The following is a 26,750-nucleotide window of genomic DNA, read 5'->3' on the forward strand; positions in this document are numbered from 1 at the left end:
TGCGAGATGCTTTCTGTCACATCAGATTTCTAGGCTAATTTCCACTTCCACTCAAAATCTCGCTGCCCCCACCTGCTGTGACCGTTCATCCGACCTACGCCCTCTTTGTGTGGCACGTACAGACTCGAACGTGAAGCAGACATCTCATCTGAGAAGTTCACACCTTGGGAAAGTGATCCAATTAGGCAAAAATGTCATGACTTGCTTATTTTTATCCAGCTTTTGCTAGAAGGGCGTGATTAGAATTCATAAATTTACATGCGTCTGCTTGTACATGCAGAATTTTGCATTAAAGTGCCATTAGATCGAAGGATGTGACCAAGTAAAGGTGCTTCACGATGCCATAGAGGAACGTTTTCGTCTAAATGGTTCCATAAAGTTAAAAAATGCATAAAATTGTTTCACAAAAGGTTCTTTGTGGCGAAAGAAGGTTCTTCAGATTATAAAAAGGTAAGAAAGAGATGGTTCTTTTAAAGAACCTTTGACTGAATGTTTTTTTGTGGAACCAAAAATAGTTCTTCTGTGACATCGCTGTGAAGAACCTTTTAAAGCACCTTTGTTTTTAAGAGTGTATTCGATTTTGGGGGGGAAATTGTGAAGTCATTTAAAAATCAATATCGATCAATCGACATTCGTGAATACTTTAGGGATGCACCCTCCACCAAAACCTAAGAATTGCAGCCAGACTATATTGTTCCATCAGTTCAGACACGGCTTTAAATTAGGGGAGACGTTTTGTCAGATGTCAAGCCTGCCGAAGCGATTCCTTCCTCTGATAGCGCAAGCACACAGCATGGGTGGGGTTCGCGTGTCTGTCTGTTGGCTTACCCCCATTGAGGAGTCTTGGCCTCTGAAGCTCGTCTCATTTTTTGAACACACACAGAGGTTTTTTTTTTTTTTTTTTTTTGAATGTGCCAGTTGCATGCTTTGTGTGATGTCCTTCATTTTTTGCGGGGTTTGCGTGTGTGTCTGGAAGAATTGTGTGCACGAGTAAGCTTTGTGTCTGATATTGTGTTTTGCGTATTATGCACTCAGCAAAGAAATTAGACACACATGCATGCTGTAATTACTAGCGTGTCTGTTTCTGGAGGTAATGAGTGTTGAGTGAGCGTAGCAACCTAGTAAGTATGTGCTTTGTTTTTTTAATATGCTGCTGTGCAGCAGAAGAAGTTTACAGAGGTTGTGAATGTACACACATACACAGAAATGGGCGGCATAAGCGCTTCCAGCAAGGGTCAAAGGTCAGCCTGCAATCGAAATGGCTCTCCCTGAATTGGTTGCACCTTTCATGGTGACAAACTATGCTACCTCCTATTAAAAACATGTTTACGTATTGCAAAAGCTGCTATTAGCGATATGCTTTAAGTATAATAGCTATTTGTCTGGTTTTACAATAGTTTGCTGCAAAATCAACCTCTATTTATTTCCTCCCTTTGTCGAGTCCCAGTTCTTTGTGTGAGCGTGTGTAAGGAAGAGCTTGTCTCCAATATATATCCCGAGCTCTTTTTCCATTTCTCATCACAAAAGCTGTAGCTATTCGTCTTTCTTAGTGAATAGGGAGTGTGTTCTCACTCGCTCCCATGATGCCCCGAAACAGTTATTACTATTTAAGTCAAAAAAATGGAGATGAATGCTGATGCTGCAAAAGCTCGACCTAATTCAAGCTGTGAAATTGCCTGTTTTGACAGTATAAGAGACCTCCTGCATGCTCCATTTTAGCACACTTTTGTTCCGTGCCATTCTCGCCCTGTCTGCCGCTGTTAGGTGGATCTGTGTAGGAACGGTCACACGCTGGGTGGGATTCAATCGCTAGCTCGCTGTTTCGCTTCTGTTTGCCACTCGGTTAGATTTTTGGTGAGGAGTTGGTGGTGGCGACACACCCTTTCGCTGCCTAAGCGCTCTAGGGTTGTGAACGCCTCACTGATTTATTCATGTAAGACTGATACTTGTAGCATTGACACATTTTGTCTTCTCAATAACAGTACTTTTTTATCTCATATGTGTGTGCAAAAATAGTCATCATTTAGATTTTCACAAGCGTTTTCCACCCTCTTTCTGACTTTAGAGCTCATCAGAATGCTTTCGCTACTGTACCTTTAAGACTGTGCTATATATAAATGACCTCTGTTATGATTTACAGGCGTTCCTGTAGGTCAAACAATGGAGCACGCTGCTAGCAATGACAACAGCAGGGGTTCAATTCCCAAGCAATGCATCAACTAATAAAATGTGTACCTTGTGTGCAGTCAGTTTGGAGGAAAGCATCAGCTCTAAATGTAAATATTTGCTAAACTTTGCTTACTGGGTGATTCCGTGTCAGCTCAACCAGAGGTCCCCGGCTCCAATATTTGATTTTGCTGATATTTTCTCTGAATAAAGATACACGTGTATAGTGATGAAAGCCAAAATATTGAATGCCATTGATGAATATTTGCTGAGTAATCCACTATTTTGTAGAGGGAGGTCAAAATGGCAATTTTCACCTGAAATTCAGAGTCAAGTTACAGGGGGGTAAAAATGAGTTTAGAAAGATGCCAGCATCATTATCACACTTTTACACAGAGATTGGTGGTTCTATTAGTGAAATCTGTTGACTTTATCAATCTGTGTTGCATTATGTGCCAATTGTGACCATTCAAATATGGGGAAACAGCATGTTTCAAGTTTTTCTCCAAAGTTTGCATGCATGTAACTCAAAAAGTATTAAAGATATCTTAATGCCCTCTTAGATATTGGGTCTTAACAAACTTTCCATTTTACATCTTTATTTTAAAGGCCCTATGAGATTCAGTTCCAGAGGTATTGAAAGTTCAATATGGTATTGAAAGTTCCAGAGGTATTGAAAGTTCAGTCTGAAGAACAAATAATGTTGAAACTAGAGATGAATCTCGTTTATTTCTGTCAAGACAACTGCATTGAACGTACCTGTCTAAGTGCCATATATGCTCTTTTTCCAAGGATCACGTGCCTATAACTCATGAAGTAATAAAGATATTGCAATACAATTTTAGATTTTAGTTGTTAATAAACTTTTCTTTTGAAATTTTCAAGGCCCTATGTCATTTAGTCCCATTTTCAGTGGTCAAAAACCAAATGTTGGTCACTTTGTATGCAGCCGATGCTTATTTTATTTCAAGAACAATGTCTGAAAGAAAAATAATGATGAAATTAGAATTTTATCTTGGGTCACTCTGCATACAGGGTGACCAACATTTGGTTTTAAACCACTGAAAATGGGTAATATATTAACAATCTGAAAATGGACCCTCATTGAGATCCCCATATCTCTGGGACTGAATGATGTAGGGCCTTAAAAATAAGGATTCCAAAAGAAAAATTTATGAAGAACCGCGATCTAAAAGCATATTGAGATATCTTTATTACTTCTTGAGTTATAGGCATGCAAACTTTGGAAAAAGAATATTAATGGGTATTTTCAATGCAGTGTCTTGACAGAAATAAACGAAATACATCTCTAGTTGCAACATTATTTGTTTTTCAGACATTCCTCTTTAAAAGAAGAGAAGTACCATATTTTTACAAACTGACCCACATTTGGTTTTTGACCACTGAAAATGTGTACATTTTAACAATTTACTTCCTGAGCCATACTGAAATTCCAGTTTCTCTGGATCCGAATCTCATAGGGCCTTAAAAATAAAGATGCCAAAAAGAAAGTTTGTTAAGACCCAATATCTGTAAGTGCATTAAGATATCTTTAATACCTCTTGAGCTACATGCATGCAAACTTTGGAGAAAAACTTGAAAAATGCTGTTTTTCCATTTTTGAATGGTCACCATTGGCACATAATGCAACACAGATTGATAAAGTCAACAGATTTTACTAATATAACTACCAATCTCTGTGTTTTTACCCCCCTCTAACTTGACTCTGAATTTCAGGTGAAAATTGCCATTTTGACCTCCCTCTACAAAATAGTGGATTACTCAGTAAATATTCATCCATGACATTTAATATTTTGGCTTTCATCACTATACATGTGTATCTTTATTCAGGAAAAATATTAGCAAAATCAAAAATTTGAGCCGGGGAAGTTTTTGAAATCTGGTTGATTAGGCATGAAATGACCCTGCTGCCTTTGTTCACACTCTCATTCAAAATTGAAAAGGTGTTGATATTTATAGATTGATGTACATGATGTATTCTCCAAAAGCCAAACAATATTTAGAGGTAGTCAGACTCAAAAATGACTGGAAAACTGCACTGGATGCCGGTGAATTAACCATTGAGCTGAAACAAGTGTTTTGAACTTGGCTGGTTCTGTGCAGTTTAGGAAAAATAAATGAAAAATGAGCAGTAGCACGAACATACAACTTTTCGTAACCGCTCTGGTTTGCACAACATTGAAATGTGTCATAGCCTATATTCAACTTATTTTTTAATAAAAGATCAAGGAAAACTTAAACTTTCATGATATGACCACTTGAAAAAAAGGCTCTAGAACCTTTTTTGCTGACTGCGGAATATCCAGCGCATGTCAGCTTATTATCAAAGTGTTTTTTCCACAGTCAATGCAAGTCAGCATCATTTAGCTTTTTCAGATCCTGTTGTGCAAGACCTTGACGGAACGGGTCATGGCTAAGGATAAGAAAAATCATCTGGCGATCCGTCGGCTCTCAGAGCTGGTTCCTTTTGATCATGTTCATTAAACGTGGATGGCATGAGTCCTTAAGCTAGGTAGACAAGAGACACCGTACAAAGCGATGTTCAGCTTTCAGCCTTCATAAACAAGGTGGCGCGTGAACTCTCCAATCCAAAGCCTAATTGAAAAGAAGTGGCTAATCTCGGCAGCATGTCAAACTGTCCTTTTCTTACCCACCATCCCTTTGAAGGTGGAGACGAGGTAAAATGTTATGCATACTGATAGACTCCAGCTTCTCTGGAATTTTTTCACCCCCCTCCTCTCCTTTGCTCCTTCTCTTCATCTCTCATATACTAGGCCCTCAAGACTTCTTGGCTGCTGTGATATGAATTAAAGATGAATCTTTCTTTTCCCTCTATAACTTTCTTGCTCAGATACTCAGTGTCCTCTGATACTTTTTCTCCTTCAAAAATGGAATCGTGTTTGGCGTACTGGCAGAAATTAGTCAAGCCTCTATCTAGACTTGACTTGAAGGCAAACGTAACTACTACTATTGCTCATACTTGGGCTCAGGGACTTGAATGAACTCCTAACCCTAAATATTACACCTTGGCGTGTAAATCGTCCCGTGCTACTTGTGCTACGGATGTAAATGATGGCTCAAATTGTGTGTTGTTGAGAAGAGTTGTGCTGTGGAGTTCAGTTTAGTTCTGAAACGAGAGAAAATTAATGTTACAGAGAGGAAGTCACTGCAGAATTTATGTGCACATATGTCTTATACATGACCAATTTTTTGATTTATACATCATCTCAAACTGAATAAATAAGCTTTCCATTGATGTATGGTTTGTTAGGATAGGACAATATTAGGCCGAGATACAACTGAAAAAATCTGAGGGTGCCAAAAATTCTAAATCATGCGAAAATCGCCTTTAAAGTGTCCAAATTAAGTTTTCAACAATGATTATTAATAATCAAAAATGAAGTTTTGAGATACTTACGGTAGGAAATTTACAAAATATCTTCATGAAACTTGATCTTTACTTAATATCCTAATGATTTTTGGCATAAAAGAAATATCGACCCAACAATGTATTGTTGGCTATTGCTACAAATATAACCCCTGGTATTTACGACTGGTTTTGTGGTCCAGGGTCACATAGGCTGGTCTTTTGACTGGTTTTAGAAGAGTTTTGAACATTTTTCAGCTGCTCAGGCTAGGAAACCTACTTACTAAGCAGTAAAACCAGTTTAGACCAGCCCAGATGAGACCAGAAGACCAATTCTGGTTTAATGTACAGAAGTTGGGGATGGACTTTTGAGTTGGGCCATATAACATTGAGCCAAAAAAGTGAACAATTTAAGCAATTGCATGGCAACCACTCACAATATCCTAAAAACGCATAGAAAAAACGCCGCGACTGATCGTGTAGCAATAGTAATGCATAATGGTTTTGAATTCTGCATGGGAAGCACCGCACATTTTCTGACGCAAATGAAAATGTAGGTGTTATTGCGTCAGGCGATTCTTTATTTTCCCACTGTTTTGTTCAGAGGTTGATAACTGAATGTAACAGCTGACGCTCGTGACTTTCGAGTGGTTGATTAAAGTGGTGTCTGTTTTCTCGGTTTCATCAGTAAAACCAGAAAGGCAACAGCTACAGGCATCATGCATAATTTAGCACCTAACTTCTTCACATCTCTATTACTTTTTACCAGCGCTCTCATTTTTTCTCACACCCGCACGCTTTCTCTCTTTCTGTTTCCCCACTTACCCTCTCCCTCTCTTTCCTTCCATCTCAAATCTCAGTAATTCCGAGGAACACACTTCATGTGTTCCCATGTCATCTTGCGGCAGTCAGGATCGGCCAGTAAACAGTGAGTCAGACACCCAGAGGCTGCGAAGGATTTTAATGATAACAGGAGCCCGCATCTGGCGCGCTTTGGTACGTTTTATCAGCCACCGTTCTTGCGTGAGCCTTGCGTACGCTGGCATTCTGACTTTTCTGAAGTAAACTCCAGTATTATTGCGTGTTTCGTGGTCTCAGACGCGTGTCTTTTATTGCACTGGACCAAAGCCTGGCAGTCTCACTCAAGCATCCTTCACTGGCTGTGTGAAGGTGGCAGGACTTTGAAGAACAGAAGAGTGTGTTTGAAGCCTGTAGTCTTTGTGCTGCATGGTGATGTGCAGCAGTAGGTATTCTCTGTGGTGTTTTTCTGTTAACTTAACATTTGTCTTCTCTCTCTCTCTTTTCCCCCCTCTCTATATCTCTCTCGATCACCCATCTGAATCACCTCCTCTCTCTGGTTTCCGCTAACGCTGACTATCTCGCTTTGCCTTCTGACTCTTTTCCTTCCTTTTCATGTGTTGCTCAACTTTCCATGCCCTTCTTTCTCTTCCTTACTGTCTTTTCCTGTATCTTCGCTTCCTCCACATAACTCTCGCCATGCACGTTGCCTCCACTTGTCTGACTTTGCTGACTAACGTTGTTTACGTTCTCACCCTGCCCCTCCATTCTGAATTCTCTTTCTTCATGCATGCTTCTTTTCAACTGCCCTCTCTATCTCTTTTCAGCAGGTGAGGGGGTGCCATGCCAGCTGCTGCTCCCCTGTTGCTGCTCCTCGCCATCTTGTGGTGGCCTCTGGTATCGCCTCTGGCCCCCGGTCATCTTCAGAGCCCCCCAACATTCATCTCCCTTAATGGCTCCCGCCTCAATCACCTCCTGCTCGACAACAGTTCGGGCCACGTCTACGTGGGGGCGGTAAATGTCCTCTATCACCTTTCCCCAGACTTGCAGCTGCTCTCCTGGGGCAAGACGGGGCCTAAACTGGACAGCCCGGACTGTCTGCCCCCCATCGACCCCACGGATTGCACCCAGGCGGAAACTACGGACAACACCAACAAGCTTCTGTTGCTGGAGGTCAAAGGAGGGGATCCGCTCAGCTTGATCGTATGCGGGACGGTCCTGCAGGGCATCTGCGAGAAGCGAAGCTTGGAGAACGTCTCCCAGGTGCTGTACAAGACCGACAACCCCGTGGACACGCAGTATGTGGCCGCAAACGACCCTCGAGTGTCCACGGTTGGTGTGGTGGTGGAGCAGAAAGGTGTTCTGCTTATGCTTGTTGGGCGGGGCTACACCAGTAAAGGACCTGGTGGGATCCCACCAATCACGATGCGACGCTTAACCCCAGTCGCCCGGCACTCTGCTCCGGCGTTCTCCCACGAAGAACTTGGGAAGCTCGTTGTCGGAAGCTACTCCGAATACAACAACCACTTTGTGAAAGCTTTTCGGCACAACAGCTACGTCTATTTTGTGTTTTCTCGGCGCGACGTGTGGGGCAAACGAGAGTATCGGACGTACGTTTCAAGACTCTGTGCAGGCGACCCCAATTTCTACTCTTACGTGGAGGTGCCGCTTTCCTGCGGTGGAGGATTCAATCTGGCACAGGCGGCCGTACTTGGCCGTCACCGAGAACAACCCGCGCTGTTCGTGGCCATGGCCATGGGGCAGGCGTCGACTCCCACACCCACAGACAGGTCGGCTCTTTGTGTGTACAAGGTGGAGGAGCTGGATAGAGCCCTGCACGGAGCCCAGCTACTGTGTTACACACAGGAGGGCAAAGACGCCAACAACAAGGAGAAGGCGTATATAGAGTACGAAGTGTCCTCCAGCTGTCTGAAGCTCCCACAGGTAAGTTGTTGGCTTGTGTTTGTAGTCATTCCTCAAAGAGGATTACAACCCCCTGAAATTCATCATGTTGTTCTCAAAGGGCCTTTTATGATGTGCCAACTGATCCAACAGAATCGAAATTTCGCCAGTTTTTTCTTTCCAGGCTGTAGTTCCCTAAACCCAATCCACCATTCACAATCAGTTCCGCTTTAGACACCTCCAAAAAAAGCATAATTCCAACCTTAGCCAATGAGGTAGTGGTTCATGCTGTTTTTTTTTTTTGTCAGTAGCTTGCACTTAGGTATCCCCTTATATTGCCAGTCTTAGGCGTCTGTGCCCACCTACCTCAGCATGGCTTCAAAAGACTTTCTTTTAGCAGACGGAGGGAGTGGCTCCATGAATGTAGCAGCTTTTTAATGAGGGTTAAATCCACAGCTAAAGAGCGATAACTAGGAATATATAGCAAGGGGAAGCCACAAGATATCGTCCCATTAGTCGGGTCGTGTTAAGACAGCATGGTGTGTGGTTTCTTGGCGACAGATCAGGGTCAGCTGGGGCTTTTTTGCGACAGGGGTGTAAGTCTAGGCGAGTGGCAGCTGCCTGAGTGCTGACACAGATTAGCGTCCAGCTGCCTGCACCAGCGCTAATCCGCACGGCGTAACAAATGCAACGGCAGCTCCTAGATTTTTCCATGTTGCAGGGCTGATTCTAAATCTTTGCGAGTTTTTACATCTTTATGTTCATGCAACTGAAAGTTTATTTGTCTGAAATGGTGATTTAGCATAAGTAGTAGCGATATGTTTTTGTTAGCTATAGAGTGGATTGTGTAGTTTATGGTTTGTTTTAAGTGAGACAAATGAGTACGGGAGAATTTACGCAAGTGAAATCCAAAGAGGTTTTGTTTGAGAGAGATGGAAGGGGAGGGAAGGAGGTACGGGGACTGATGGAGATTGGGTAATGTTCTATTCATGTGTCTGTTGCAGTGTGGAAGGGGGTAGTGTGTGTTAGTATGAGCCTGGGAATGAAAAGAAGTGGTGTCTGTGTGTGTGTAGCCTCTGGGAGGTGGTTAAATCCAGCTTAGCGCCGCAGCTGGTTTGAGTTCCGCTGACCCACATCCTCTCTGGGCTCGCCGCCCCAGTGACCAACACACAGGAGCCCACTGAACCTCTGACCTCAAAGACACAATAATGTTGCAACTGTTAATGTGTACGTTTCACTGTATCTAATATGTGATCCTGGACCACGAAACCAGTCATAAGGTCAATTTGAGATGTAAACATCATCTAAAAGCTGAATAAATAAGCTTTCCTTTGATGTATGGTTTGATGTATGGATATGAGGGTGCCAAAAAATCAAAATATTGTGAAAATCACCTTTGAAGTTGTCCAAATGAAGTTCTTAGCAATGTATACTAATCAAAAATTAAGTTTTGATATATTTACGGTAGTAAATTTACAAAATATTTTAATGGAACATGATCTTTACTTAATATTCTAATGATTTTTGGCATAAAAAAATCTATAATTTTGACCCATACAATGTATTGTTGGCTATTGCTACAAATATACCCGCGCTACTTAAGACTGGTTTTGTGGTCCAGGGTCACATATATGCTATCAGAAACACTAATAAACAGGGCTGTTTAACAAGTTTTTTTTTAAATAAAATATATATGTGTGTGCTGTGTACATTTATTATGTCTATATAAATAAACACACATGCATGCATATATTTAAGAAAAATATGTTGTGTTTGTATATTAAAAATATTTATATATAAATATATACATGTAATATATTTCCAAAATATATACTGTATGTGTGTATTTATATATACGTAATAAATATACACTGTATAAACACATATTTCACGTAAACAAAAACTTTTGTTTTGGATACGATTAATCACAATTAATCATTTAACAGCTCTACTAATAAACTCTAATTTAAACACTTACTCGATACTGTTCCAAAAGTGTGTGAATTGGCGTTAATGAAGACGGTAATGTTTTTTTCCCCCAAACAATTGCAGTGTATGGGAACTACACCCTGGAATGACTTAAATTTTGGTCTGTTCCTCACAGCAATATTATGTCAATTTAGAAAACTTCTCTAAAAAAAAAAGCAAAATTTCTCTTTATGCGCACAATATGCAGGAAGAGGTATAAATGGGGATCGGTTCTTGTTTCATTCTGACTGTACGGTCTTGATGTTCTGTTGCAAATTTAACAGTTACAGCCATCTCAATAATTCATAGGAAGTACTGCAGAATGGATGGCTATTATCTAGTTTCCAAAGCAGTAGGTGTGTTTGTGTATCTGTGTATTTGACCTCCTTTGACTTCAATTGTGTGCCGCTGTTCCGCTGTCCTGTATGGCCACTCCCCTTGGTCTGTTAGCCGAGTTATTGTGTCTGTCCGTCCACTGACAGCTGCAATTCCAGAATAGCGTTAGGTCAGGACACACAGACTCACGGTTGGCTCCAATGAGAGTGCATCTGAAAATCACTCCCAGCCGTGGAGAGATGATGGGTTGGGTTTGACAGACACTATAATAAAAGCAGCTGAGCTTTTTTAGTATTGATTTTTATGCACACAGCAAGGGCAGGATGTTTCTGGCACTACCCAAATGTTCATAGTTGACTTTGGGAACTTTGTACTTACCCAGTTTTTAGAGCCCAGACTTAATATTCTACTTGCATTTTGGGTATTAATTGTTCATAATGTGTCGTCTCTCAGGGTTTTTGTCTCAGTGTTGTAAGCATGTGGGCGCACAGCTGTCTGTCTGTGTGATTAGCTCGAACCTCATTATTTCCAAAACATTTAACATTCATTAATTCCTAAACTGTTTATATACCGTTCGACTGAATTCCAAGTACAGCCAAGTTGCATATATTAGAAACTTGCATGCCGTTGCATGTAAACTACCTGTCAAAAGTTTTTAAACAGTAAGATTTTTTAAATGTTTTTTTAAAGAAGTTTCCTCTGCTCACCAAGACTGCATTTATTTGATTCAAAGTACAGCAAAAGCAGTACAATTTTGAAATATTTTTACTATTTAAAATAACTGTTTTCTATTTGAATGTATTTTACAATGTAATTTATTCCTGTGATTTCAAAGCTGAATTTTTAGCATCATTACTCCAGTCTTCAGTGTCACATGATCCTTCACAAATCATTCTAATATACTGATTTGCTGCTCATATTTATTATTAGTATTATGATGTTGAAAACAGCTGAGTAGATTTTTTTTCAAGTTTCTTTGATGAATAGAAAGTTCAGAAGAACAGCATTTATCTGAAATAGAAATCTTTTGTAACATTATAAATGTCTTTATCATCACTTTTGATCAATTTAAAGCCTCCTTGATAAATAAAAGTATTTTTATTTATTTCCCCCCCAAAAATAACTAATTATACTGACTGGTATAGGGTATTATGTTACAAAAGCTTTTTTATTTCAGATAAAAGCTGATCTTTGGATCTTTCTGTTTATCAGAGAATCCTGAAAAAATGTACTCAGCTGTTTTAAGTATTGATAATAATAATAATAAATGTTTCTTGAACAGCAAATCAGCATATTAGAATGATTTCTGAAGGATCATGTGACACTAAAGACTGGAGTAACGATGCTGAAAATTCAGCTTTGATCACAGAAATAAATTACATTATAAAATGTATTCAAATAGAAAGCAGTTATTTTAAATAGTAAAAATATTTCACAATATTACTGCTTTTGCTGTAATTTGGATCAAATAAATGCAGGCTTGGTGAGCAGAAGACTTTTGACTAGAAGTGTACCTACTTATTATTTGTTAGCATAATAGTAAACTCATTAAAAACTATGAAAACAAAAAATCAATCTTGTATTTGAGTATATTTCTGTCTAGAAATTCTTTCAGCCAGTTTAATGAGGTGCATCCTTGGATGCTTTTTAAATTTATTGAAGGTGTAATGTATGCTGGGCACTTGCTTTCAGCTCTTCCTTCACTATACAGTCAAACTTATCTAATAAATGTACAATTTTATGTCGCATAATTTCATAAATTCAAACATAAGCGTTTAAATCAAGTGGTTTTCAGATTCAAGTGTCCACATTTTTGACTGGTAGTGTGATTTAATGTACTGTAAGAACACTGCAACTCTCTCCCAATAATTTCCTCCCTACTGTCACTGTCGGTAAAGGTAGGCAGAAATTGGGTCCTCTGTGCAGTAAATAAAGTTGTCAGCAGTGGCGTATAATCAGTTTATGGGTTGGGAATCGAGAATGGGTTCTTTTTCAGAACCGATCTGTATAAATATTCCAGAACTGAGTGGTTTTCATGACATTCGGCTCCGTTTACGCTCTGCATTCTTCCACTAATGCAGACAGAGCACCGTGCTAAAACCGTACTGACAGTTTTCATGCACCATTGCTTCACCACTATTGATTCCAAAGTGGCAAAATATCACGCTTTAGCCAAGTTCTGAGGTTGCAGCCTGAATTCAGTATGATGAGAGAGAGGAAAAACTGTTGAATTTCTATCAACAGCCTATCCCTAATTGTTTTCCATCATGAATGGTGTATGATAAATGTATCTGATGATGGATGTAGGTAATGTATTGTTTTTGGGCTCACACAGGACTCTTTGAACGAGTACCCATGCGGAGGGGAGCACACGCCCAGTCCTATCGCCAGCGCCATTGCTCTAGATGCCACGCCCGCTTTCACCTGGACTCCTCCCATCACTGCTGTGACCACGGCAACTGAAGTCGGCCACACCATAGTACTCCTAGGAGACAAAAATGGAAGGTTGCACAAGGTATGACTTATTGTTATCTATTATTAGCCATGCAAAGCATGGTGTTTCTCATCTTGAATCATGCAGGCACTAAACCTGCAATTTTTGTGTTAACAGCACAAATCCTTAACCATTAAAGACCTACTATCCATCACCGAAGCGTAATGGAAAAAATCAGCATGAACAAGTGAATTTTAAAGGCTGTTTACCATCATTAAAGACTTCTTTATTGAAAAGCAAACATGTGGAGTAATCATAATCTGTCATTAAGCACTAACTCTCTAGTAATGAGCAAACTACCCTACAGCATGGTAGTATTGTGTTATTAAAATCGTTTGGTTCAGTCAGAGTTCAGATAGTGTGCTACATTATTTATCAGGACAAAGTTGCGGGGAAGTATTATAGTGAGTTCTTACTGCCAAAACGGGAAGAGAGAGTTTTTTTTTGTAAACTGCATTGGATTGGACACTTTTGTGTCCTTTATGTGAAGCCTACAATTCAAGGGCACTAAAATTGCGACAGTGTATTTGAAGATCACCTTGAACACAGAAAAACATGAGACGTCACAGTTACGGTTACGTTTGGATTTAAGCTGCTATTTTAAGGCAAATGGACAAGAGAGTGCATGTATGTCTTAAGCTCCTGTGATCTTAGAGGTGGAACAGTGTAGAATTAATTTATGAGTCATGGAAAGAGAAAAGAAATGCATAATGAGCGATACTTTGCACGCTAGGATTTGGTTTCAGTTAAAGTAATAGTTCCTCCAAAACCCATCACTCCAAAACCTGTGTGAGTTCCTTCTTTTCATGCAAAAGAAAATTTCAAAGAACCTGCACCATGTTACTTTTAAAAAGTTATAGTTACTAGTTACTTCTCACAAGTACAGTCATGGCCAAAAATATCAGCACCTTTGCAATTCTGTCAGAAAATGCATGTTTATTTTTTTTGTTTGCATTGGAACAACACAAAAAAAACAGAGAAGAAAAGTCAAACCTGATACAGTTCCACACAGAACTTACGAGGAACGCACTGGACACTGGAACCCTTAACTTAATATGTGATAGCACCCCCTTTGGAAAAAATAACAAATCAGTCACATCCTGTAACCATGAATGAGTTTCTTACACCTCTCTACTGGAATTTTGGACCACTCTTCTTTTGTAAATTGCTCCAGGTCATTCAGATTTGAAGGATGTCTTCTCTCAACTGCTGTTTTGAGATCTGTCCACAGGTGTTCTATGGGAGTCAGATCTGGACTCATTGCTGGCCATTTCAGAACTCTCAAGTGCTTTGTTTGTAACCATTTTTGGTGCTTTTTGAAGTGTGTTTGGGGTCATTGTCCTGCTGGAAGACCCATGACCTCTGGTGGAGACACAGCTTTCTGACACTGGCCACTACGTTGCGCCCCAAAATTCTTTGGAAATCATCAGATTTCATGATACCGTTCACACAGTCAAGGCATCCAGTGCCAGAAGCAGCAAAGCAAACCCAAAACATCTTTGAACCTCCACCATGTTTGACTGTAGGGACTGTGTTCTTTTCTTTGAAGGCCTCATTTTTTTTCTGTAAACAGCGCCATGACCTTTACCAAAAAGCTCTACTTTTGTCTCATCTGTCCACAGTACATTCTCCCAGTAGGACTGTGGTTTTGTCACATAAGTTTTAGCAAACTCCAGTCTTGCTTTTTTAGCAGTGGTGTCCTGCTGGGTCTCCTACCATAGTTTTTTCATTAAGATGGTGACGGATAGTGCGAGCTGACACTGTTGTACCCTGTGTCTGCAGATCAGCTTGAATTTGTTTCGAAGTTAATCTGGGTTCTTTATCCACCATTCGAACAATCCTTTGTTGTAATTTTTCATTAATTTTCTCTTTCGTCCACGTCCAGAGAGGTTAGCGACAGTGCCATGGGCTGTAAACCTCTTGATGATATTGGACACAGTGGACAGAGGAACATTAAGATCTCTGGAGATGGACTTGTAGCCTTGAGATTGTCCATGTTTCTCCATAATTTTTTCTCTCAAATCCACAGACAACTCTTACACTTCTTTCTTTTCTCCATGCTCAGTGTGACACAAAACACAAAGGCTGAGTCAACTTTTTTCCATTTTAACTGGTTGTAAGTGTGATGACTATATTGCCACAGGTGTGTCTAAATACAAATTACAGGAGCATCACATGCTTGAAAAGTGTTTGTGTTTCTTACAGTTTTGACAAGGTGCCAGTAATTTTGTCCAGTCCATTTTTTGAGTTCTGTGTGAAATTTATCAAGTTTGACTTTTCTTCTCTGTTTTTTTGTCTTGTTGCAGTGCACACGTGAGTACCAAGACATTTGCAATTGGAACAATTTTCTGAGAGAAGTGTTGCATTTTCTGACAGAATTGCAAGGGTGCCGATATTTTTGGCCATGACTGTTAGTAACTAAGTTACATCATAATAAAAGTAACTAATTACCAGGGACAGTAACTATTGTTACTTTTTTAAAAAATGTTCTGATAACTTGCCCCCAAAATGCCCCCAATATTAAATATGTTAAATGAATGAAATTTAAATGAAATGAATGGGAAAAAAATATTATGATAAAAATTATGAACTGATGTTTGGTTTCCACCAGGTGGCGAATCTCCGTGATTTGTTTTTTTTATTTTTTTTTTTCCCCCTGTGATCCCAGCTTGAGCTCTTACATAAGTGTGCAGAGTTTGGTGAATAAAATATCACTCAGTTGAGGAGTTATAGGGATTTTACTAAAAGTGGCCCTGTCCCCTTTAAACGTTTTGGTGTCAAAAGTTCAACTTTTTTAAATAAATGTATTTATCCATTCTCCAGAGAATCTTTCTGCAATGGTTTGATTTTGATCAGGCGAAAAACCTAGGACTAGTTTGCAAACGTAGGTTTTGGAAAAAATGGGAAATACCCAAAAATTTCACCCGGCTAACGATCGAATCTGAGGCATGTGTTTTGTCCAGCATGAGTCAAGGATTCCAACGACATAAAATACTTGAGCAAGTGACTGACATTTTAGGAGTCCGTAGCGCCCCTGTTGGGCCGATTGGGGCGAGCCTTGGTCACGTTGTAGGCGGTGTGAGTACTACCATCCCTCACACCGGTTTGGTCTGCACGATCAGTTTTACGTGGAAATCACTCAATCCGTGACCATTCTAACAATTGCAATAGGGTTTCAGCGCTATGCGCTTGAACCCTTAATAATAAGTTATAGTAACGCCACATTTTATTGTCAGTAATGATCCAGGGAAACATTTCGTTTGATCACTGAAAAAATAATGGCGTTAGTAACGCTGTGTATTTATAACGTCGTTATTTCCATCACTGAACTTCACGCAGATGTGTTTTATATGACAACAGACCTGTCAAGCGCTTTAAAAGTGGTCCATATGACCAAAATAAGCAAGTTTTTTTACAGAAAATCTTCCCTTTTGGCAAAGCTCTGAAATGGCATTGAAGTTCAGGTTCAGAAAGTGTCAAGTTAAACTTTTTAGTAAATAACTTAAACAGCTGGAGGCTTCAAAAGACTTGGAATAAACCACTAAAGGATTACTAAATAATAATTGCATTGTTATTTTTTCTGGATGAGCTACTCCTTTAAGATCCTTCAGGCAGAAGGTCCCTGTGCAACATTCATTCAGACTTAGGAAACGCATTCAGTTTGTTCTATCACATTATATTTTTGGCATTTTTAGGGGCGAATATGTTTTGATCTGCCAATTTTGCCTACTTTCAATCTGGGAATGTGGGGTATTTACGAAACGTGGCTGGCCCAGTCTGGCCCGGAGGTGGTGTGATTGCGTGTGTGCATATAGGAGAGAGTCTGTGTGCGAAGCGGCTGCCTCATCAGCGTGAGAGGACATGTTCTGAATGCTTATTGCAAGCGCCTTGGGGAGAACCGATCCCGAGGGAGCCGGTCACACGCGGTGCGCTCTGGGTCGGCTGATAGGGGTGGCGGCAAGCGCACTTGGAGTTTTTCATCCTTCGATCCCCTCCGGTGCTGTATGAAATATTAACGGCGAAACTCTGAAACAGCAGCTTGTTTACCGCCCAAAATTCTCCTCAGGCAGAACTTATCACAGACAGCCCACGGTCTCACTTTTCCCTGCCTGCAAGATGCTGAAAAACACACGGGAGTGCTGAGATTGCAACTCGCCGGACGTGTGTGTCTTTTGTATATGCATATGTATGCGAAAGCAATGATTAGCGATGCTTGCTTTTGTTCATGCTTTTGAATAAACCACTAATTGTGAGTGCATAATGTGCCCTGGAGCGTTTGTGCGACAGACGTAAGTGATACCTTAAATCATGTGGTTTGTTGCAGAAAGTTTTGCTTTTGTTTTTATTGCAGGTGTTTTTGCATGCAAATGGTACCGGTACCAAATATGACACAGTGGAGGTGGATCCAGAGAGTCCCATTAACGCTGACCTGCTGTTGGACTCCACCAAACAGAACGTCTACGTATTAACTGAAAGAAAGGTACGGGGAGACAAACAACTTCCTTTCAACTGCCAGCAACTGAAACAAACGACATCTGCTACATGTTTGCTCTCAAAGGAGCGATTACACGTTTACTTTGACAAACATCATTTGAATGACAGATTTTTGCACGAGATGAAAGTCTGGTTTTGTTTTTTGCATTGTCGAGTAATTGCTGCTGGATTCGTCTTGGCAGCCAATCAGAATCGGAGATTGTTTTCACACTGTTCGCTCATGCAAAAGTTGCGTCCTCTTGCGTTTTATCAGTTTGCAATGCGAGAACGGTGCTCAGGGCTTCTGATTTGTGTGTGTGTGTGTTTCAGGTTACAAAACTCCATGTCGCTCAGTGTGAGAAGCATTTAGACTGCCACTCCTGTCTGTCTAATAGAGATCCCTACTGCGGCTGGTGTTCGCTGGAGGGCAGGTACTTGAGCTCACCTGTTACACATCACCACCTGCTCTTTCAACACTCCTTTCCCATCAGGCCGCACCCCTCGTTTTACATAAACCACCCCTTTAAACTTATAAAGATCATTTACATAGATCATTTTAGATACTCAGAATTTCTTCAACGACTTTTGCTTCCACAGAACAGCGGTTGTGTTACCGGTTCAACTATTTTGGGTTATTTATGTGACCGTTTTTTGTTAGGGGATTGTTCTAGGGATTATTATCAGTCTATGATTAAATGCTACACTGCTATTTAAAAGTATGGGCTCAGTTGGAAATTAATACTTTTACTCAGCAAGGATGCATTAAATTAATCAAAAGTGACAGTAAAAGCATTTATAATGTTACAAAAGATTTCCATTTCAAATTAATTGTTTTTTTGAACATTAGATTTCTCAGAATACTGAGACAAATGCATCACAGTTTCCACAAAAATATTAAGCAGCACAACTGTTTTTGACATTGATAATAATACGGTTTCTCACGCGGCTAATCGGCATATTAGAATGATTTCTGAATGATCATGTGACTCAAAAAAAAAACATTATAGAAAATGGTTGTTTTAAATTGTAATGCATTTCACATTTTTACTGTTTTTATTTCATCTTTAATATAATAAATGTAGCCTTGATGACATTGTTACAATTTATTTTTTTTTTTAATCGACCACAAATTTTTAAACTTTTGAACAGTAGGATTTTTATATATATATATATATATATATATTTTTTTTTTTTTTTTTTTTTTTTTTAAAGAAGTCTCTTCTGCTCACCAAGCTTGCATTTATTTGATCCAAAGTACAGCAAAAACTACAATTTTGAAATATTTTTACTATTTAAAATAACTGTTTTCTATTTGAATAATTTTAAAAATATTATTTCTTTAAAATAAATTAAGTGATTATAAAGACATTTATAATGTAACAAAAGATTTCTATTTCAGATAAATGCTGTTCTTCTGAACTTTCTATTCATCAATGAAAGCTGAAAAAAGTTTTCAAAATGATAAAAATAATAATAAATGTTTTTTGAGCAACAAATCTGAAGGATCATGTGACTGGAGTAATGATGCTAAAAATTCAGCTTTGAAATCACAGAAATAAATTGCATATTAAAATATATTAAAATAGAACACAGTTATTTTACATAGTAAAAATATTTTTTAATTGTTTTTGCTGAACTTTGGATGAAATAAATGCAGGCCTGGTGAGCAAAAGAGACTTAAAAAAAAAAAAAAAAAAACATTTTCACTTTCCAAAAACTTTTGACTCTTGTGTATATATTTGCCTTTTGAAAGCGTTAGTTTACCCCAAAAGTAAAATGTCTTCTATTCACCCCTATGTAGTTGTGCCACTATATTATGTTCTTTCTTTCTTTTCAGTCTCCAGGCTTCTGTTTTCCCGACAACAAACGTAGACTGTAACTTACACTACAATAAGCACCAAAGTGCATAAAACAAGCACAAAACAGCACCATAAAAGTAGTCTGTGCACTATATTCCAAGTCTTTTGATACTATATAGAAGCTTTTTATGAGGAACAGACCAACAGTAACCACAAGTAATTCATAAATAATCATCCTCTCTGCTGTAGCTCTCATATCTCATGAATCCTATCATCCTAGCAATATCGGCTTAAAATTCGGGTCTGTCCTTAAATAAAGCTTTCATATGGCTTAGAAGACTTGGAATACAGTGCATGAGTCATATGGACAAACTTTGATATTTTAAAATTTTTTTCTTCCATAAAACAGCCATGAGGATCTCAGACATTGTGACAAAATAGTAGGGTCGGAACAACACCAAACATCTTTTTTGTTTTCTTTTAATGCCGCCTGCCTAGACGTTGACCTACGATGCTTTTATAGAATATCTCAAAATCTCTGAGAGCCCTCTGCAGTTGATTTGCTTTCATATCCTCTGTAACGTTCAGCAGACCCTTATCTCATTGTTGGTTTGTGTATCAGATGCACAAGGAAGATGGACTGCGCACGGCACGCTCAGGCTCACCACTGGATCTGGAGCTTCGGTCGTGAGCACCAGTGTGTGTCCATAGAGAGTTTACATCCCACCATCCAGAGCAGAGAAGAGCAGACACAGGTACAACCTCTGATCCCAGATCACCTCCCACACTCTGCTGTCGCATTATATTCTGTGAGGTCTTCACCGCAGCCTATTTTAGCCAAGAGCCGCCCACTTAGGCAGGAAGTGACTCTCTGACGGACATGCAACACAGTGCCTAACCAAGCGTGATGTGACACAGCAGCACAAGCAATCAAAGCTGTCTCTTCTGTTGTTATTAAGGGTATTTATGCCTAAAATGGCTGTAATAAGCAACATTTTGGCAATTTACCCGGAAGAGTGGACGCGGCTATTTGTAAATTTAATGTGTCTGGCTTTTGGTGTCATTCGCTTCCAGCTATTTTTAGCTGTACTAAACAGCTGGTTTTGCAGCTTGATGTTGCAAACTGATGTATTTTACCATATTGTTTTAATGTACTTAATTATGAGCACACTAGTTTGTAGTGAAAACAGTTTTACTGTTTACTGCACTTTGTTATTCTTCTCATTATTTCTCTAATGAACTGGAAGTAGGGCTGAAATAATTTGCGCGGTGTCATTTTTCTCGATAAAACGATATGAGGAGCTCGATAAATGTTCAGCATAATTTGTATGTGCCAAAAGCGGAACGAAACAGCGCGACTCATTTGAATCGCACCACACGGACCGTTTATCCGCTCGGACCAAAGTTCAAACTGCCGCCCTGCGTGAGCTCACTACAGAAGATGCATTTATTATCTCCATACTAGTTTAAAGCTGTGTGCAACCAGACAGTCAGAAAACTTTTCGATCTACACGTCGCCATCATTTACCATGGATTTACTGTAGTAGCACTCACTGCACCATGGTATTGTGGCAGCAATGTGGGATATTCGCATTGAGTTTTATTACAGGAGTAATGGTATATAATTATAGTATGTGTGTATTTGTGATTAAGCTATAGCATGTGTGCATTTATACTGAATGTTTTTAGACTGTCGTTTTTCATGCAAATAGGTTACCTATAAAACCATGTAGTTATATTTTTACCATGGTATTGAGGTACCATTATGTGTGGTTTTAACTGTGTTTAGAATGATTTAAAATGTATGCTTGCTGCTATGGGAGACAAGTACTTAATTAAAAAAATAAATGTAACGATATAAAACTGAGGTTGCTACAATTTTTACAGATGTTACTGATTGATAATGAACAAAAATGTACCTCTGCATCCTCAAGCTACTATCAAATGTGCATTTCTAAGAGACAAAAAAGTGATATCACTATTATTATTATTATTATTATTATTATTATTATTATTATTATTATCATTATCATTACCAGACAACCCAAACCTGTTTCTTGATTTGAAACAATATAACTCATTACAACATGCAGAAATTAATTTTTCTATTTAGATATTTATTTTAAGGAAAATGAATGGTCTGGCTTCTACAATTTCCACTTTAGAGCAAAAATCTGACTTTAAACTGGAAAGAAATAAAGATTTGACATTTATCGTGATAATTATCGATATTGACTGATATGAAAAAAATTATCATGATAATTTTTTTTGCCCATATCGCCCAGCCCAGCAACTGGAAGTATGGCACATTGACAGAAAACAGCTTACTTCCGCATTAAAAAATAAAGTGGATAGTGAAATCTCATTGAACCAAGTCCTGCTCTTATACATGTATTTCTTAAAAAAAAAAGCCTTTATTCTTTTATTTATTTATGCTTTCATTTAAAATTATAAAGCAGCTGGTTTTAACATTGATGATAATAACTGTTTCTCGAGCATCAATCAGGCTGCTGAAAGTTTAGCGTTGCAATCACAGGAATAAATTACATTTTGAAGTGAATAAACTCACACATGCACAATGCAGTGTTAAAGATTTTAAATGCATGTACACTACCAGTCAAAAGTTTTTGAACAGTAAGATTTTTTTTATGTTTTTTAAAGAATTCTCTTCTGCTCACCAAACTTGTATTTATTTGATTCAAAGTACAGCAAAAAACAGTGACGTTTTGAAATATTTTTACTGTTTAAAATAACTGTTTTCCATTTTAAATGTAATTTTTTCCTGTAATTTCAAAGCTGGATTTTCAGCAACATCACTCCAGTCACGTGATGCAATCTGGGAAAACCTGTCGGATGTCACGACGTGAAATTAGTCGGATGTGAATTTAGGTTTCCATTAAATTATTATTCTATAACATCTCGTCTATCATCTCTGAAAATATCTTGAATTCACTTGTTTAGTGCAGAAAAATAGTGATTTATTCAGCAAGTGACAGTAAAAACTTTTATTTATCTTTTATTACAAATTATTTTTTTATTAATGTTGTTCTTTGACTTCTCTTTTCAGAGTATCCTGAAAAAAGCTAACTCAGTTTCCAGAAAAATATAAAGCAGCTGTTTTTAGCATTGATAATAATAAGTGTTTGCTGAAAATTCAGCATTGCAATCACAGGCATAAAAAACAGGAATAAATTGAAGTATATTCAAATAAAAACAATTCTTTTAAATGCAATTTTTTTTTTTATTTCTGATTAGATAAATGCAAATCGAAATAGAAAACAATTGCAAACAGAAAACAAATAGAAGACAATAATTTTAACTTGTAATAAAATTTCACATTATTATTATTTTTATTTCTGATCAAATAAATGCAGCCTTGTTTTGTAAGAGACTTCTTTTTGAACCAGCAGAATGCGTAAATATTGTGGCATGCTCCTAAAAGTTGACTGTTACTAATTACAGAAAATATGCACGTTAAAAATGTAGATTCTTTTGCATCTGTGAAAGTGGATCAAAATATTGATGCCTCATCCTGCACTGACGTCCCAAATGGTCGTGGAATCAAATGCTTTATAAAGTGCATTTGATTGCACTATGCCTCTGACTTTAGAGTAAATAGCGAAACGTAAACTAAAAAGCTCCTGGATATGTTTGTTTTTTATTTAAGAGAGAACTTTGATGTGCCCCATCTCGAATTCTTGCTTCAGTTGTAAATGCATCAATGCACTGTGCTCAAGGTCTTCAACTGCACAGTAACATTCTTTTAAGGGGTCAGGAATTGTAGGTTTGCTACAGCACTGACCAGTTAGCAGCAGACCTCCGCTTATGCAATACTAACAGATGGTTACGTACAGCGAAAACCTTGGTCTTAACAAGCAAAGCACAAAAACCTCACCAGCATCCAAACAAAAGTATCGACAATATCTCTGATTAGTATTCACTAGACCATCTTTGGCCTTGCACATTCTTAAAATGGCCATTAAATGTCTGATCTGTTTTTTTTCTTCTGTGCTTTCAAGGTCTCTTTCACAGTTCTACAGTTGCCGGTCTTGTCAAAGGATGAGTCTCTATCTTGCGCTTTTGGGAGTTTGGCTGCTCAGCCTGCGGTTGTCATGGAGAACAGAATCACATGTCAATCACCGGCTCCGGAGCAGCTCCCCCCGAGTCCGCCAGGCAACGGTGAGCCACGCTGACACGATCGCATTGCCAAGACGGTTTTATCCCAGCAACCAACTGTTGAGCTGAGGGGAATGAAACCCAAACCATTTCTTTTCAAAAGAACATGCTTGTGTTACACCCACAATACATTTTTTTTATTCTTGGTAATCTGAAACTAGCTATCGTGGTTTTATCTAACTGCACCCGCAGAGCTAGCTAGTTTCTTAGAATATATTTGCATGCATGTGTGCTTGTGGATTTGCAGATATTTAATGACACTTTACTGATGTTGAATCTGGGTTACGGGGATTATTTTGGCATAGGGTATTATCTCCTGTGCATCTAGAAAATGTCAATCTGCCAGGAATATGTGCTTAAGCTTTTAGGCAAACAGCCCTGAGATCCTGACAATGAGTTGTGCATCCCTCTTCACTACACAGTAGATGTACTGTATTTACTGTATAGGGGTGGTTAAATCCATCTTAAATATTGAATATAATGTTCTCACATTTCAAGGTGGAGAATCTAGGTCAAGATGTTGTTTTAAATGTGTGTTTATTTTGTAGATCACGTATCTGTTCGAATGGCGCTGAAGTTTGGAGACGTGACCATCTCGCATACCAATATCACCTTTTATGATTGTAAAGCAGTCGGACGGCTCAACGCTACCTCACCGTAAGCACATACGCACACAACGTTCATTCTGATGAATAAACTCACACATGCACAATGCAACGGTAAATAATTTAAATGCATGTACACGAGCAGTCAAAAGATTTTGAACAGTAAGATTTTTAATGTTTTTAAAGAAGTCTCTTCTGCTCACCAAGCCTGCATTTATTTAATTCAAAGTAGAGCAAAAACTGTATTTTTTTTTTTTTACTATTTAAAATAACTGTTTTCTATTTGAATTTTTTTTTTAAATGTCATTTATTCCTGTGATTTCTAAGCTGAATTTTTAGCATCGTTACTCCAGTCACATGATCCTTCAGAAATCATTCTAATATTCTGATTTGCTGCTCAGAAAACATTTATTATTATTATTAATGTTATTATTATTATTATTATTATTATTATTATTATTGTTATTATGTTAAAAACAGCTGAGTAGAAGTTTTTCAGGTTTCTTTGATGAATAGAAAGTTCAGAAGAACAGCATTTATCTGAAATAGAAATCTTTTGTAACATTATAAATGTCTTTATCATCACTTTTGATCAATTTAAAGCTTCCATGCTAAATAAAAGTATTCATTTGTACAATTTCTTTCCCCCCCCCAAAAAAATACTGACTCCAAGCTTGAATGGTGTAGTGTATAATGTTAAAAGCTTTTTATTACAGATAAATGCTGATCTTTGGATCTTTCTATTCATCAAAGAATCCTGAAAAAAATGTACTAAACTGTTTTAAATATTGATAAAATAAATGTTTCTTGAGCAGCAAATCAGCATATTAGAATGATTTCTGAAGGATCATGTGACACTGAAGACTGGAGTAATGATGCTGAAAATTCAGCTGCGCATCACAGAAATAAATTACAGTTTAAAATGTATTCAAATTAAAAAAAAAGTCATTTAAATTGTAAAAATATTTCGAAATTTTACTCTTTTTACTGATATAAAAGAGTAAATAAATGCAGGATTGGTGAGCAAAAGAGAATTCTGTAAAGGAGAAGTCCACTTCCAGGACTTCACAAATAATTTACTCACCCCCTTGTCATCCAAGATGTTCATGTCTTTCTGTCTTCAGTCGTGAAGAAATTATGGTTTTTGAGCAAAACATTTCAGGATTTTTCTCCATATAATGGACTTCATTGGTGCCCGATTTTGAACTTCCAAAATGTAGTTTAAATGCAGCTTCAAAGGCTCTAAATGATCCCAGCCGAGGAAGAAGGGTCTTATCTAGCGAAACGATCGCTCAGTTTTTTCGAAAAATAAAAATGTGTATACTTTTTAAGCACAGACTCTGGGATGCGCGTTCACGTACTATTGAATCAGGTCGAAAGGTCACGTGGAACTACAGACCCAGTGTTTACAAAGCAAACACGCAAACACTAAGAAAGTGCAAGTAAGTCAAACGCTGTTTACAAACAAAAAGCTACAACGATGTCCTCCTCTCAAGTTGGAGGAGAAAATAAGATGAGTTTTTCTCCATACTCAGTACACAGACGATCAACTTACATGTGATTCGTAGTAGTGATGGGAAGTTCGGATCATGTTACCGACCTTTTTCATGGTACCGTGAACCTGCTAAAGGAACTTTTGGAAATCTTTGAAGTCTTGAGCTTATTAAAATGTTCACGTATCAATGGTAATTTAGTATTTGGCAGTTTGACACATCCTGTAGGATGAGAGTGAGCAGGGAAAGCCAGTCATAACAGAGGTCATTGTACATGTTGAGGTCTTTAACCTAAACTAATAAAAACAACCCGTTTAGGTGAATCTCATTCAGCTTGTAATAAAGAAATTTAGTAGTAATTGTAATTGTAAAGTAATTGTTTTGCTCAAGACAAGACACCGCAGATGAATAGGGTAAATTTAACTAATGCTATCACCATTCTTTCCCCAGTTGATTGGTCATAATATATTAAAACAATTTTCCTGTTACAAGTTTTGAAATGTTGTTTAAATATGCAAATGAGGCTTTATTTAATTAAGCACTCATTTGCATATATTCCCAGAACAGAAATCTGAACATTGTTTTAAGGCAGGTTCACAATTCTTGTTTCCTTTTGCTGATATATAACAGTCAAGGGTTTTTACAGAGTGGATTTTGGATATCTCTCTTTATCACTCCATAAATCACACATTACTGTCAACAGAACAAAATTTGCCATAGTTTTAGGAAGAAAATGGAATATAAATCAGCTGAATGATCTATAAAAATCCCTTCTGTAAAAACCTTCAGAATATAGATAGGAATAAAAATGTGTTTCTTGCCATATGGATGTGATTTTGAGAAATCAACCTTTAAAGATGTATTATAATTGCATTTATATAATAAGACTGCAGGAATCTGAAATATGAATGTTATGGAAGCAAAAGTGGCCTAAAAATCTCAAAAGTGTTCAGTACCTGAAAAAAGCAATGCTTTTGTCTGTAGTGTGCCTTAAAGAAAATTAAACAGACTTTTTTTGGGCAATTAAGCAAATTAATTTTCATTGCTATAATACAAAAAAAAAATCTAATTCTCATTATTTAAAAAATAATGACATTTAAATTTAAAAGCGCTTGTACATCATGATAGTATTTGTTGTGCAGCATTTAATTT

The 26,750-nt window shown here is 38.0% G+C and overlaps 1 protein-coding gene across 5 annotated transcripts in view; it reads left to right on the forward strand.

Annotated features, from left to right (window-relative positions):
• plxnb3 (plexin B3) overlaps positions 1-26,750 on the forward strand; it is a 110,066-nt gene that overhangs the window by 53,534 nt on the left and 29,782 nt on the right. For 3 of the 5 annotated variants that reach the window (XM_051117168.1, XM_051117170.1, XM_051117169.1), the window contains exons 2-8: positions 7,183-8,296; positions 12,894-13,073; positions 17,404-17,532; positions 17,856-17,956; positions 19,947-20,079; positions 23,344-23,503; positions 24,049-24,157. In XM_051117168.1, the coding sequence (XP_050973125.1) occupies positions 7,196-8,296; positions 12,894-13,073; positions 17,404-17,532; positions 17,856-17,956; positions 19,947-20,079; positions 23,344-23,503; positions 24,049-24,157 (1,913 nt within the window). In that variant the 5' untranslated portion in view covers positions 7,183-7,195. Of the gene's footprint in view, positions 1-7,179; positions 8,297-12,893; positions 13,074-17,403; positions 17,533-17,855; positions 17,957-19,946; positions 20,080-23,343; positions 23,504-24,048; positions 24,158-26,750 lie in introns of all 5 variants that reach the window. The other 2 variants (XM_051117166.1, XM_051117165.1) reach the window with 1 other exon arrangement.

The sequence above is a fragment of the Labeo rohita genome, chromosome 8 (assembly GCF_022985175.1).
Source record: "Labeo rohita strain BAU-BD-2019 chromosome 8, IGBB_LRoh.1.0, whole genome shotgun sequence".
NCBI classification, from domain to species: domain Eukaryota; kingdom Metazoa; phylum Chordata; class Actinopteri; order Cypriniformes; family Cyprinidae; genus Labeo; species Labeo rohita.